Source organism: Chenopodium album, chromosome 12, assembly GCF_948465745.1.
Source record: "Chenopodium album chromosome 12, dcCheAlbu1.1, whole genome shotgun sequence".
Taxonomy (NCBI): domain Eukaryota; kingdom Viridiplantae; phylum Streptophyta; class Magnoliopsida; order Caryophyllales; family Amaranthaceae; genus Chenopodium; species Chenopodium album.
In genome coordinates, this window is record NC_137845.1 from 55124736 (window position 1) to 55141071 (window position 16336).

The 16336-nt window shown below is 37.2% G+C and overlaps 1 protein-coding gene across 1 annotated transcript; it reads right to left on the reverse strand.

Annotated features, from left to right (window-relative positions):
- Positions 1–12703: 12703 nt before the first annotated feature.
- On the reverse strand, positions 12704–14739 carry LOC145571408 (protein FAR-RED IMPAIRED RESPONSE 1-like). Its single transcript, XM_081630444.1, has 5 exons — positions 14424–14739; positions 14264–14338; positions 13678–14167; positions 12864–13599; positions 12704–12727 (listed from the first exon to the last, which is right to left on the reverse strand). The coding sequence occupies exons 1-5, from the start codon at positions 14737–14739 to the stop codon at positions 12704–12706; spliced, it is 1641 nt and encodes a 546-aa protein (XP_081486570.1).
- Positions 14740–16336: the final 1597 nt, after the last annotated feature.

Consider the following 16336-nt stretch of genomic DNA (forward strand, 5'->3'; position numbering starts at 1 on the left):
GTTAAGGGTAATAATTAAACATGTGATGGATAATTATTCAACCAAGAATTACAAGAGTTGTAATTAGTAAAGAGTTTACTCACCTTGAAAATATAATACTTGATGGTAGGGCCTCAGTCCGGTCAATTATTGCACAAATAAAGGATCTTGGAATCATTTAATTCAATAGGGATCAATTAATATTGAATAAATGCTTTAAAGTTACCAAATTTAAATCGCTTACGGTACTTTTATTAAACATAATTATTGAACTTTGTCTCGTTTTGTTTTTGTTTGTAGATGAATAACTATAACGGCAACACAATTTTGCCAACGAAACTAAATTTAAGGCTGAATCTCGGAAATTTCAGGGAATGGGAGAACGAGCTGAGAAATGTTCTCAAAAGCCAAAAGCTTGAAGCTCGTTTATATATACCCATTGAGAGCAGGTTAACTGTTGGTTTTACTCCTGAAAGGCATGCGAAAGATGTTTCAGATGCAACAAAAATCAGGAATCTCATTTTAGAATCTATTCCAACTTGTTGGAAAAGAAGGTTCGGGCACTATGAGTTGACCAACTTGCATGAATGTCTTCGTGCCATATGTCGAGGTGGCATTGGGGCATTAGAAAGTGGAGGTATCAATGACCATAATGTAAGAGAGATCGTTAATTCGATCCCTCAGATTTACTACTCTTGGACTGACAGTGTAAGGTATGAGACTTACAATATTCATTGTAAGATAATGGCTAAGAAACTCATGCATGGTCAGTTAGTAAGGACCCATGTCAATGAACTGGTTGGTTTACTCAATCAGATGGATATCCTTGGGAGACTGTTCGATGATGACTCTGCGCATGATACCATCTTGTTCTCACTCCACGATGGATTTGATATAGTTAAGCTCATTCATAATGATGAGGGCTCGACAGTGACATTAGTCAACCTTTTACTAAACCATACTGAGGAGTACCTGAAAAAGGGAGGAAGCGAATACTTCTATTGCGGTAGGTGGTCTTGCCACACACCAGGGTGTCCCCATGATACATCAGTGAAAACAAAAGGTAAGGAGTTACTTGATGTTTTTGTTGTAGAAACTAATCTTACTTCATCTTCCACTTGGGTATTTGATACTGGGTGTGGTGCTCACATTGTTAATAACATGCAGGGCCTAAGAGGGAGTAAGAAGTTAGCGAAAGGGGAAGTGACACTTCGAGTTGGAAATGGAGCAAAAGTTGCTGCATTTGCTATTGGAAATTATCATTTGAAACTTCCCTCTGGTCTTATTTTGGTACCTAATAACTGTTATTATGTCCCAATAATTACCAAGAACATTATTTCAGTTCCTCTTTTAGATACTGAAGGTTTTTCTTTTGACATAAGTGACAAGTGTTGTTTTATTTCCAAAGAAAATATGTTATATGCTAACGCAAAGTTAATTAATGGTTTGTATGTCTTAGATTATGCAACTCATGTTTACAACATAGATCATAAAAAGCAAAGAACAGATGGTTCATACACAACTTACCTATGGCATTGAAGGCTTGGTCATATTAACCAAAAGCGCATCAATAAATTACACAAGGATGGACTCCTTTCTTCTTTTGATTATGAATCGTTTGAAAATTGTGAGTCATGCTTGCTTGGAAAAATGACTAAGTCACCCTTTACGGGTATAGGTCAAAGAGCTAGTGACCTTTTGGGACTCATACATACAGATGTGTGTGGACCATAGAGTTCAAAAGCTAGGGGTGGATTTAATTACTTCATTACTTTTACTGATGATTTAAGTAGATTTGGTTACATTTACTTAATGAAGAACAAGTCGGAAGCCTTTGAAAAGTTCAAAGAATTCCAAAATGAAGTACAAAACCAACTTGGGAAAACAATTAAAGCATTACGATCTGATCCTGGTGATGGATATTTGACTCAAGAGTTTGATGAACATCTGATTAATTGTGGAATACTTTCACAATTAACCCCTCCAAGGACACCACAGTTAAATGGTGTGTCAGAAAGGAGGAATAGGACCTTACTAGATATGGTTCGATCCATGACGAGCTTTACTGATCTTCACATATCATTCTAGGGATACACATTAGAAGCGGCTGTTAGAGTACTAAACAGATGCCCATCCAAAGCAGTTGAAAAGACTCCATATGAGATATGGAATGGAAAAGCTCCAAAGTTATCTTTTCTCAAGATTAGGGGATGTGAAGCCTATGTAATACGTTTACAAGGCGATAAACTACACCCTAAATCAGACAAATGTTTCTTCGTGGGTTATCCCAAAGAAACAAAAGGGTATTACTTCTACAATCGCGAAGATAACAAAGTGTTTGTTGCTCGCGATGGTATCTTTTTAGAAAAGGAATTCCTCTCTAGAAAGCCAAGTGGGAGTAAAGTAGTTCTCGAAAAAATTCGAGACGAGCAACAAATGGATGCAGATAACACCACATCAGAGGTGAGGGCACATGAATCGATTAATCATGCGTCGGAGCAAGCTAATTCGACTAGCGAGACTCCTATCGTCCCACTTGAATCTAATTCATGCGAAAATCTTCGAAGAGTTGGAGAGAACATTTCTACTATTGCTCTTACCCCACGTAGGTCTGCGAGAATTAAAAACAAACAGTTTGTTGAGGTTCTGTTAACCGAGGATTCTGAAATCTTCCTATTGGAGAATGAAGAACTCGTAACCTACAAGAAAGCTTTGGTGAGCCCCAACTCAGATAAATGGCTTGAGGCCATGAAATCCGAAATGGAATCAATATCTAAAAATGAACTGTGGACCCTAGTAGACTTGCCTGATGGGGTAAAACCCATTGGTTGCAAATGGGTATACAAGATTAAAACAGACAAGCATGGAAATGCCTACATCTATAAAGCAAGACTGGTTGCAAAAGGGTATAGACAGATTCATGGTATTGACTATGATGAAACATTTTCCCCAGTAGCAATGCTTAAGTCCATTCGGAATCTTCTAGCGATTGTTGCATTTTTCGATTACGAAATTTAGTAGTTGGATGTTAAAACCGCCTTCTTGAATGGGTTCTTGACGGAGGAAGTGTATATGACACAACCTGAGGGTTTTGAAGATCCAGAAAATCCTAGAAAGGTATGCAAACTTCAGAAATCCATCTATGGATTGAAGCAAGCATCTAGGAGTTGGAATCTTTGTTTTGATGAAGCGATCAAACAGGTTGACTTTCTCAAAAGTGAAGAAGAACCTTGTGTATACAAGAAGTCTAGTGAGAGCAGCGTGGTTTTCTTAGTCTTGTATGTAGATGACATACTACTCATGGGAAATGACATACCAATGCTTGAGTCAGTCAAGGAATGGTTGAAGAGCTGTTTTTCCATGAAGGACTTGGGTAACGTCGAGTACATTTTGGGAATCAAGATCCATCTAGAAAGTCTCAAAGGATGATTTGACTAAGTCAAGAGACTTATATTAATAAGGTTCTTGACAGGTTTTAGATGACAAACTCCAAGAGAGGATTTATCCCCATGTCCCATGGCATTACGCTCAGTAAATCTCAGTGCCCTGTTATGCCAAATGAGATGAGACGTATGGCTATCACACCTTATGCTTCTGTAGTAGGATCGATAATGTATGCCATGATTTGTACAAGGCCAGACGTTGCATATGCTCTAAGCATGTGTAGCATGTTTCAGGCAAATCCAGGTGATGCACACTGGACAGCTGCCAAGAACATCCTTAAGTACTTGAGAAGGATGAAAGGAATGTTTCTTATATATGGTGGCGAAGATGAGTTGGTTGTCAAAGGTTATACGAATGCGAGTTTCCAAACAAACAGAGATGATTTCAGATCACAATCTGGGTACATTTTCTGTCTTAATGGAGGAGCAGTGAGCTGGAAGAGTTCGAAGCAAAGCACTGCTCGCAGACTCTACGACAAAATCAGAGTATCTGGCTGCTGTTGAAGCAGCTAAGAAAGCAGTTTGGATAAAGAAGTTCCTAACTGAGCTGGATATCGTACCAAGTGCTCAAAAGGGAATCGAGTTGTATTGTGACAACAATGGCACCATTGCTCAATCAAAGGAGCCTAGGTCACACTTTAAATCCAAACATGTTAAGAGGAAGTATCACCTCATTCGAGAGATTGTTGGCAGAGGAGATGTCAAGATGTGCAAAGTTCATACGGATGAGAATATGATGATCCACTTATTAAACCCCTTCCATTGCCTAAGCATGAGAAACATACTAGTGCAACTGGATTGAGGCTAATGATGTAATTTAAGTTGTATTTGTTTTTGAGAAAAACTTATTACATATGTAATACATTCATTTGCAGAATTATGTTTAATCATAAATTTATTAATTCTCGTATTTAATCGTGGTTTCAATATTAAATAAAATGTCCAAAATAATAATGGATTGATGGGCTCATCAGGTTGATGACCTGGTGAATGGAACCCCACAGGTGAACTAAATTCATACATTATTTAATTTCCTAGTTCGGAATCATTAAACTGAACATAAATGATTTCAATTAATGGACTAGCATTTTAAGATTGATTGGATAGCGCAGTTTCATGGGCTATAGGAGAGTAGTGATGCTCGGTCAATCACATGGATATGCATGAATGATGCATGATCGAACTTTAGACCTACTTTGAAGTTCAAGTATAGAACTTCCGGATATATTAGTGGATTCCTTTGACATGAGTGGAACATTGATTTCATTCAATGGATGTTATGGCTATGGTGCATTCAAACGTCTACCCGTAACTGGAGATTATAAAGGGTGTTTCCCGGTTATTTCAGAAGTTGAGTGGGAGCTTTGGTTGCCACAAGAATGGATTGAGTCTACCTATTTAATTAGGAATGTGTCTTGGCCCCTTGAAGAGGGAGAATTCAGAAAATGCATGGCCGTGCTCAAATGGATTACATAGTAATCATTTGTTTTGTATTTCTTACTCAGATTTCAAGAAAAGATTTGTAGATTAATATGATCACGACATGAGATACAATCATATTATCAAATCGACACACATTGACTTAAGGAATTTGAATATTGCGCACTTGTCTCAGACAAGTGGGAGATTGAAGGAATTGTGTCTTCGATACGTGCAATTAACTGTAATACCTCGTATTTTTATACATATTTTATTTAAAATAAGTATTTTGAGAAGTATTTAATTGAATTTAAATGTTTTATTTAAAGTATTTTATTTATTTATTTTAATAAGTTGGAAATATTTTATAAAAGGAAAATTTATTTAATTAATTATTTTAATTAAGTTGGGGTTTAATTTAGGAAATTTTATTTTAGTAAAGTTTTATTAGGGATGGGATTAGGAAAATTAAAAAGGGAAAGTTTAGGGAGAAGGGTTTTAGAGAAGGGGTATAAATATCCCACATATGAGGCAAATCAAACTTTGCCCAGAGTGGAGAAAACCCAAGGTAAACTTCTCTCTCCTTTTCCTTATTTTCTTTTTTTTTTTCTTTCTCCTTTCTCCCCTTCCCCTTCTTTTTTTTCGGCCACCCCACCACCACTGCCAGCCACCGGCAGCAGGTGGCTGCCGTCGCCAGCAGCACCAGCCGCCGGCAGCAGGCGGCCACCGGCGCTGGCAGCCGGCGTGGTGGCTGCCGCCACCTTCTTCCTCTCTCTTTTTCGAATAAAAAAAATTATTAATTTTGTTTTAAAAATCAATTTAATCCTAGATCTAAATATTAATCACGGGTTTTGTGATTTGATTTTGATGTTTGATTAAAAGTATTATGTTAATTAATTTTCAGATTATGTTTTTAATTAAAAAGCCCCAATTTTTGAAACACTAGGTTCTTGATTTATAAATTATTGAAGGATTATGATATATAGTGGTGTGAACCTTTGATTAAAGTGTTTTAAGACTAAATTACAGCAAGATTTAATTAAAATAAAGTGCTGGAATTTTTGGTAAAACATTAGAAATCAAGTTTCTTTAAGGAATTTTAATTACCCATTAATTGAGATTTAATTATGATGTTTTAAATATAATTTCAGCTTATTTTAAATAAATTATGAGGGGTTTTATAATAGTATATATTGCTGGAAATTTGTGTAGAGTGAGTTTTAATATTCTTTTATGATTTTAAATTGTAGGAGACTTTGAAGTGAGTGATTTCTATTAATTGTGGCGATATTAAGATCGTATTCAAGGTACGTTCGCGTACTTAGCATAATTATGTCGATGTAATAGCATGCTAAATGTGTTTGATTGATTACAAGTAGTATCATGCTAGGTTTGGATTGGAAATTATGATTTGGATGTTATTGGTGATTGGATTATGAAGCATGATTTATTTGTGATGGATTATTGAATGGAAAATAATAGCTTGGAATATTATTTATGAACCACATATTTATTTATGGCATGATAGAGAGCATGTTTAATTAAACTAAATGTTTAATTTGGTTTGGAATATTGAAAAGGAATTTTATTATGGTTCATATAATTTTTATTGATGCTTTAAGCATGAGGAAAGGAGCTATATAAGTGTCTATGTACACGAGGAATAAATCGTATGTTGGTGCCTTAGTGCACTTAAGGTGTTTTTAACACCGAGGGATAGGATTTGTGGCGCTTTATGCGTTTAAGGTGTCATTGGCACTGAGGTAGAATTAAAAAGGGTTCAACATTAAATATTATGTGGTCACTAATTATTCAAGAATTAAATTGATATATTTGATTGTTTGAATAATTATTGTTGATTGAATGATTATGGTTTGAGAGTCATCACCAAGTTTAATAATCGGTAAATAACGTAAAGTGAAAGAGATTACGCACCAAAACTCTTGGAACGTATATACCTTGAGTATGAACATATGGGGGGAGTTATGGGGTTTTATATTTAACTATAACTTCTAATGGAGTACAGGACGCTGTATATTCCTTTTTATTATTATTATGCGCAGGAATTCCGCCACCTATGTGTGGTTTTTGATGCTGGCACGGTTAGCTCCCGTGTCAGTAACCTCAATTTATTGGGGGAGGCTAGGGGGAAACCCGTTCGATGCGTAATCAATGCTAAATAAATTATTTAGTGTCTAGTGAGAATTTTTATTGAGTGTTGTATGCTTGGAAAACAGGTGCAACAAGGTAAGTCGTGTGTTGATAGGAAATTGTATGTTAGTGTGTTAATTACGCTTATGTACTCAGCTTTGCTGATTGTGTGTTTTGTGTGTTTGTTGGCCTTGTCTTTATCTTGGCCCTATGATGACCCATTTATAATGGAGAGTAGTGGAAATAGGTAGAGATAAGCTTTTCAGGTGTTAGAGCATTTTCATGAATGGGCATGAGTGAAGAGCGTATCATGCTAGTTTCCATAAGTTTATGATGTGTTTATCGCTTTAATTATTTATGATAATATTATTATGCGTAACTAACAAAGAGGTTTTGAATTTGGTTTGGTTTTAATAAGGGCCCATAATGGTTCCAACTTGTATGTTGATTTTATTTTACTTTGTTCGACTTTGGTTTGACTTTACTTTCGTTGATTTACTTTTAAGTTGACTTGTTTTGAAAGGGTTTGAAATTAGTCTTCCGCTGTGTGTCTTTGATAGTTGCCTTAGCCGTTATCACGGTGGCGGTAATATCTTAGATATTCCTAATTAAAGTTTTAAACAGGTATTTTAAAAGAAAGGAATTTCTAGGGTGTTACAAAGTGGTATCTGGGAGCTTTTGGGTCGTCATAATCTGTTGCTAGACTATGAGCGATGATCTTTGGCCCGCTAGAATGGATCCTATGAGGTCAAACACAAGGGTCTTGGTTAAGCAAGTTAGAGGCCCATTAATGGGCCTCATGAGCAATTAACTAATCATGAAAAGGATTGGGCTAATGTAGTTTGATTAGAATTAGGATATGGGCTTTGGTCATGGACTCTTATTTAGAGATGAGATCTATAAATAAGATCCATGCCTAGGGTTGATTAATTAAGTCATAATCAACTTATAGTAGATTGTGAATCAAGACAAACTAATCCCAAAACCCTAATTCTCTCTCTCAAACTCGCGACACTCTCCTCCCCCCTTGGACTCACGGCCGGCCACCCCTATTGGTGCGTGTGGTGGTTCGTGATTGGTTCGTTGTTCGTTCTTCTCCGTAGAAGGTCAATTGAAGGGTTCAATTGCAACTAACTAGCATTAGTGGAGATCTTAATCCGTGCCCGTGGACCAAGTAGAGGAATCACACTTGAGGTTCTTTGTCTCCCTTGTTCTTGCCCGATCATACGTGGAATCACGCTTCAAAAGTTATAAATTCTTGCTCTTTATGTGTTATGCATGAGATCCTTGGTTTGGGTTCTTTATGAATATGATTCATGTTTATTCCGCAATTAGTACCTATAATCTCCTACAACGTATATACCTTGAGTATGAACCTACAGGGGAAGTTATGAGGTTTTATATTTAACCATTGCTTCTATAGGACATTGTACATTCTTTTATTATTATTAATGCGCTGGAATTCCGTCACCAAGGTGTGACATAGTAGGTGCCAATTAGGGTGGCTCCCTGATCGGAAGCTCCATTTTTAATAGGCTATTTTAAGGAAGGTTGATGCGTAATCCAAAGATATATATATATATATATATATATATATATATATATATATATATATATATATATATATATATATATATATATATATATATATATATATATATTAAAATAGAATCATGAGTCAAAGGTAAGTTGACTTGTGTTGTATGGCAAGAATGTTTTAATTATTTATTTATTGTCTATTGTTAGGATATTCATGTTAGTGTGATTATTCTTATTGGTGCATATGTACTCAACTTTTGCTGATTCGTACTTTTGTGTTTATGTTAGACTTTTCTTTATATTGGACCTACCATGGCCCATTTTATATGGCGAATAATGAGGTTGAAATAAAGAGAAGTACAGGTAGAAGGAGCATATCAAGCATGATGGGATTGAGCGAAGAGGATTATACGTTTCCTTGTTTATTATTTATTATATTGGATTATTTATGTAATTGTGACACTAACATTATGTGACATATATAATAAGTCAAATAATTTTTAATTCATTATGTGACATATATAATACACTTTTAAAAAACAAAAAACCAAAAAACAGAAAACCAAAGAGCTCTTTTTCGTGACCCAAAAAAAAATACTGTAAAATAAAATTGGAGCTCATCTTCTTCTCCTTCCTTTTCAAAGCGGTAAATACAAGTTGTTCTCTGAGATTTTCAGAAAATGTTAATCTCAGGGCTAAAATCGTCAACACATCATAAAATGTGGGGGTGAAGTTGTCATTACAGCATTAACTTACACTAACACTAACGGAGCAACTGTAACGTGGAATTTCACGAAAACAGTTAGCTGAGAAATCAAAACCCTAGGAGCGAGAAGGTGAGGGCGATACTTGAATCTTCTTGGTGTGGATGATTTCGGCTTCCTTCCATTGATTCTGAGCTCGCAATGTTGTGAACATTTTGTTGTTAGGTGACTCCGTGACTGTGATTTCGCGATATCGAAACCCGTGCTTGATTTGTGCTAAAGACGTTTGCTGTGCTTCAGCTGAACTAGTAGTTCGTTGCTTTTGAGGTATGTATTTATGGCTATTAGGTATGTAGTTTGAGATGAACTTTATGTCAATCTGTTGTTTTAACTCTGTTCAATTGTTGAATTGCTCCGTTAGTTAGCTCAATTTCTTCTACGGCTCAATTGCTGAAATGCTCAATAGCTGAATTGCTCAATTTCTGAAATGCTCTATTGTTGAATTGCTCTATTTCTGAAATGCTCTATTGTTGAATTGCTCAATTTCTGAAATGCTCTATTGCTCAATTTCTGAATTGATCTATTGTATGCATTACACACCTTATTTGTTGAAACAGTTTTAGGGGTCTGAATATTGGCCCAATTGGGGAAGAGGTCTCCCCCATTGGTGTAAGGGAAATGTAATTACAACTCTGTTTAATAATATACGACCAAACGGAGGCAAACAGTTTGACTAATGGTCTCTACATTGATTGATAAGCTGAATTGCAGTCTGTTGTACAAACCGTGGTTAGTTGATCATCCATGTGTTCCCACCAATGGTAAATCAGAATTAATTTTTGGTTTGGATTGGTAATGATATTGTAGGATGTAATTCAATTGTGATACTGTTAACAGGCTAAAAATCGAGAAAATCCTTTGGGGAAAGGTATTCGAAGTGAATATTTTCTGGTATGGTTTCGATAAGTTGCTACTGTGCGTATTATTAAAAGGTTTGATAATTTGCTGAATTATTGAATTAAATTTTGTTGTGTAGGATGACTCTAGTAGCGTTGGTGGTCAAGTGAAGGGAATGGAGGAGGTTATCAAGAAACAAGGTGAAGTGTTTGCCAGGGTATGTGTCTTTGTAGTGTTGTGTTGGTTTTACAAAATTTGAAGAATTTTTTTGATCTTGCTTTGTATCCCAATTTGTGCAGCCACCTAATATGAATTGCCGTATTGAGACTTTTTTCCAGAATATGCCTCACCTTTGATGATAGAAGAACTCGTTGGGTTAATGAAATGGGGTTAGGTGGATTATTGACTGTTCCAACTGACATACACCTACCTCGTCAGTTGGGGTATTGGTTGATGAGTTGTATTGATCCTCTGAATAAATTATTTATCGCTCCGGATGGTAAACAATTCAGGTTATCCGCTAATCAAGTGCATTGGGTATTAGGCATTCCCAATGGGGGCTTAACTATTCCCACTGGTAAATCAACGTCCTCATTGTTGCATGAAACGGTCATTAGAATCCAAGAAAAGTATGGTGTACCAACTAGGACAAGGTCAAAGAAGGATTCAGGTGTAGTGTATACCTTTATAGGCATACCTGTGAATGCTAAAATGATGGAAAGGGTGGAGGGGAAATGGGAGGCACACGAGGAGGAGGAATTTAAGACACTTTTCTTGTTGTTGTCACTAGAAATGGTGTTATGTCCTACACAGTCTCCTAGGTTGGCTTGTGATTTATTACCTGCCTTGACTTGTGCCACGAATGCTGGCTCGTACAACTGGTGTGAATTAGTATTGAAAAAGTTGATGGAGAGTGTTGGTAGTTTTGCTCGACGCTTTTATTCTACTGGGGTTGCCGGTGGATGTGGTGGGTGTACCATATTCGCAGTGGTATGTATTTTAATATTCAAATCTAGTCATTATATTTCTTGTTCTTGTAATGGGTGTATTCTAATTTTAAATATGATGGCTGTCTTGTGTTCAATGTAGGTTTTTTTTTATCTTGATAGGTTAAATTGGTTTCCTGTGCAATGGGGTGAATTTCCCCGAATAAAGGTTTGGGACATGAATAAGCTTAGTATTGCCCTTAAACAAGATCGAATTGCAAGCGCAGGTGATTATGGAAAGTTGGGGGTTAGTTTAATCGAGTTTAATGATTTAATTTACTATATTTTCTTAATACAATTGGGTTATGAATTTGTGATAATTTTATGTAGAGTTTAGATGTAGCATATGGTGAGATTCATCTGAAGGAAGCTAGGGATAGTGATGGACCTTCCTCCATGACAAAGGTATAAAATTTTATTGGTTGATAACCTGTGTTGTTGTGGCTTCTAACTATTGTAAACATGTGTTGTGAGTACACTAGGGTGTGGCCCATCAGTTTGTTGTTCAACCTCCCGAGAATAGGCATAATCCTAATAAGCGGCGTGGTGCACCAAAGTGCTCTTTTCCACATCAAGTAAAAAGGCCTAAGCGGACTGGTATGAGGAGCTGTAAGGCAGGTTCAGATGTTGTTCCATTAAATTCCACCAACCCTACTTACGTTCCAAACGCAGAAGTTCCTCAGTTCTGTCAATTAATGAGTGCTCTGTCTTGACAACCTCCTGTCTTGGTGGATCAATTTCAAGCTCTTCGGGTCCTTGTTGATTTTGGCTCCCCATTTCTCGAACAATTTATGCAGCTTGGAAGAGAGCTTCCCATACACCCTCAGCTCATGTGGTGGAGTGCAAGTGTTCTTGATGTAGAAGAACTTAGCACCGGCATTCATATTATTCGAAGGATTTTGCAAAAATAATGTACTTATGTTAATATAAAGCGTAAACAACTATATATCCTTACTAAAAATAGTAAAAAAAAATTAAATAAATGTAAACAAACTAAGATTACCACGGCATGGGCATATAATATATCTCCGGTACGAACTCCAGCCCTAGCAACAGTATCAGTGGGAGCAATTGCCACCCCATTTTTCTTGAGAATTATGTTCGGGGTTGACAGATCCAACCGGGAAGCATAATCAGCATACACCACCTCGAATGTTTCATCGTCACTCACTTCATAAACCACACCATGGTCACCACGTTGTCTACTCCTAACAATAATTGTGTGGTTGTTGGGACCACCTACTTCTGTCATGTTAGGGTCCAACGTGTCTTGCAAAACAGGACAATCATTGGCAGCACCCCCATCAGCCGCAGGGTTTAGCCCCTCTCTTTCCTTCTTCATTGCCGCAGGAGTCTGTAGAATAGTCCTCCGTTGGTGTCTGCAGAGGAAGTTCTTCACATGATACTTGAACTTCAGTCGAAACATTCCAAAACTCAGCATATGGGTTATGACCCTTTTTACGCTTCACCTGCAATGAAAGAATGTTAACAACATATAGCAGCTTTGGCTCATATAAATTAACAGCTTACAGAATGTTACCGGTAACTTCGTTTTGACGTTGGAGCTACTAGGTTGGGGTTCAACTCACTGACCCTGATTGTCACAGTTCTGCAAGCAAGTATGACATAACAGAGTTAACATATCCAGAAGAAAATATACATTAAAGAAAAAATAAAAATTTCTAGTATTACAGGTAACACCTTTCTTGTATTAGGCTTGGTGGTATTGTAACCTAACTCAGTACGGGATTTGTTCCGAGATCCCTTTGGGCGGCCTCGAGGTTTTTTTTTATAATTATGGGATCTTTAACTCCATCATTGTTGGTTGTGGATTCTTTACTGATATTGGGGTTAGGTTTGGCACAACCGGTGTTTGGTGTCACTGCATGGGGTGATGCTTGGTGAGTAGATCTTAGTGTGAATGCTTGGGGAGTTGATTGGTGCGTAGGAGTTGATCTTGGTGTGAATGCTTGGGGAGTTGATTGGTGAGTAGGAGTTGAACTTGGTGTGGTGGCTGGTTGAGCAACTGGAATTGAGGACCCAATTTCAGAAGTCGGTAATGCAGTATTCTCCATTAGTTTTGCGCGACTTGCTCTGACCTCTTCACGTAGCTTCGTAATTCCTACTTGGACAGTCTCTACTGTGTCATCTTCTACTGCAGACGCTTCCTCGCACAAAGATTCAAGATCAGGTATCAAGGTGTTGTATCGTTTGCATTCCTCTGTTTGACTTGGATCATGGTATGCAACTTTGACCTGGGTGTGCCTCCTAACCACATCTTTCCGCCACCGGGAAATTACGTACTTGGGGGGAATATCTTTGACCTTATTCTGATCCCACACTCTTATGACGTACCTGCATAGAATCCCATCCTTCTCGAACTTACGGCAATCACAACTACATTCTTTTGTAACTGGATTGAATGTCACTGAGTAAAACCTGTTCCACTCAGTCACTATATCTTCATTGGTGCCACTTTTCCTGATCCAAACTCAATCTTCAATCAAGTACTAAATTTTAGTGGCACTTATAATGTCCTCCACCTTCGGAACAACATACAACATTCGAGCACATTCTCTTTGGACTTCCTGAAATTTTGCATCGGTGTAAATTTTTTGGAAATATCTCTCCATTTTAAATACACTAACAAGACGCCTGATGTATTTGCGGTCCCTATCATCAGCATCAATCTCATCATCCACACGCTTTTTCAGAGGTTGAGAATATTTTTCAGGAAATTCATAGAGTTTAGTGTGCCTATTAACGAATCCATCAAAGAACCTATTAATGCTCTCTACCCTCTGTGTCGTTTTCATCCCAGCCCAAAAGTACTCTTTCATATACGCATGCACCCACATGTGCCTTTCTACAAACAACACTTGGAGCCATTCATTTTCTTCCAAATCATACAACTTCATTGCTTCACACCACCTTTTTTGGAATTCATCTATTGTAAAGCTGTCGTATATCACATTCTTCAAAGGATTCTTGAAATCGTTATACCTAGACATGTTTCTAAGCTCAGAATGTTTTCTATACTCATCAGGACCTATACATAAACACAGACCAAACTAATGTGTATGTGTCAAACTCATAATCAGATCAGTATTTTAAACAAATAATGAAACAGCTTATAATCCACAACTTATAATCCACATGTCATAAACTGAGGAAAAACAAGTCACAGCACCTTCAATAGAATTTTTTAAGGCAACATAACCTAATCCAAATCATAAAAAAACCATATAGAATACAAGAGACATATAACTTACTAGCCTTTCACAGAAATTACAACAGCGAATGACCATGTTGATTCACTCCAACAAAGTTAATAAATGGGAGATCGTACTCATTGGTTAGATAGGTCGCATCAAAACATACAACATCTCCAAAATCTTCATACGCTATTATACTCCTAGCATCAACCCAAAGTACATCCTTCAAACGACCTTCTTCATCCAACCTATGAGCATGGAAAAATTTCGGATTCTCAGCCTGCATGTAGTAAAAAAATGCCATCATCGCTTTTGCATCTCCACTCGCCATCTTCGACCGTTTATCCTTATACACCTCATGTTGCATATCCTTAACATTAGGCAAATTTCCATTCTCCGTGCTCATACATCCACGAATTTGACTCACCGGTACTCCCACCTCATAATAATTAAGCAATTTCTAATGAACTGACGGCGTCATCTTCTTCATACGATATTCTTTAACTAACTTAGCCAGAACGGGGTCCAAGGTATGAGTATGCTCCAACTCCACCGTTGCCAAAACCCAAAGCCCTTCATGATTAACACTGCCGTAAATCCTAGCTTTGCAATAACATTTTTTCGACTTCCTTCTGCCCCTAGCAAGCTCATCCTCCAAGATGTCACCATTCTCATTAGCAACACATCCTCCGATTTCCATTAACTTTGCCCTTTTCTTTGCCTTACGCTTTGCCCTCATATTTGGGGCACCCCAACATTCACACTTCCAGGTCATTCCCCTTCTCTTTTTCTTAATCGTAAATGCACTTTGAACCCTGCTAACTCCAAAGCCACATTGCTCTGCGTATGATTTATAATATTCCTCTATTTCCTGCCAACCATTGAACACCATTCCAACTTTTGGAGGTTCAACAGAGGTCATCACAGACACCTTGTTTGTTGAAACAGTTTCAGGCGTCTGTATGGTCTGAATTGGCCCAATTGGGGAAGAGGTCTCCCCCATTGGTGTAAGGGAAATGTTGTCCAGCTTGTCTATATTAGGGCCTATTTCAATCAATGCCCCTATCTCAATCAATGCCCCTATCTCACCACACCCCCCTATTCCATCCTCTGCTGCCAGCAACTCATCCATCTCTGACCTTCTTCCTAAATTACTACTAACACCACAGGTCACTCTAAAGACACAACCAACACCAGCCAATAACAGCCAGAACAGTAGAAATCCAGCCAACAAGAACATGAAGATAATAAGACCAGGCAACACCAGCCAGAACAGTAGAAATCCAAAAACAAGATTAGGTCATACACACATCAAGACAATAAAAAACACTATATAATTAAACAAGTTCGCAATCAAAATTCAAAGGAAATTTAGAAAACCTGCATTTATTTAATGTAAATTTACCTAAATTTCAAACACAAAACAAGACTATCAGAACACTCTATAGCTCCAATACAGCATCAATGTTTATACAGTTATGTAGGTAATTTTTCCTTAATTATGAAAGTCCGACAATCAAAAACATTATATAACAACAATGTGGCCAGATTATGATATTATTTAAGGTAATTAAACCTACATATAACAACATTAACACCAATTTCACCAGATTACAGCATTAATTTCACCAATTTATACAGTTCATACACAAATCAAGCGGTCAAAACACTATATAACACCAATTAAACCTACATATTGATTATGATTCAAGCTCAAAACAAGCAATTTGCAAGTAACTGAAATGAAACAATTTAAAGTTTAGTATAATTTGATCTAACCTTCGAAGCAACCATTTACAGTAGCTGCAGATCCATGGCGATCTAAACCATGGCAAAAGTGAGGAGGTGCGACAGTGGAGAGAGAATGAAGAGGAGGAGCAACAGTTGTGAAGACAGCAGAGAGAGAATGAAGAGGAGGAGCAAAAGTTGAGGGGGGAGGGGAAGACACTTGACGCCGTTAGTTCACCCTCTAACCCCTACAATTACAAAATATAATAAAATAA

Coding starts and splice junctions, on each gene's coding strand:
- LOC145571408 (XM_081630444.1), bottom strand. CDS start 14,739: ATGAGCACGGAGAATGGAAATTTGCCTAATGTTAAGGATATGCAACAT. Junction 14,339..14,423: donor TGTTGGAGTGAATCAACATG/GTCATTCGCTGT, acceptor GATTTGGATTAG/GTTATGTTGCCTTAAAAAAT. Junction 14,168..14,263: donor TTATGACATGTGGATTATAA/GTTGTGGATTAT, acceptor GTTTATGTATAG/GTCCTGATGAGTATAGAAAA.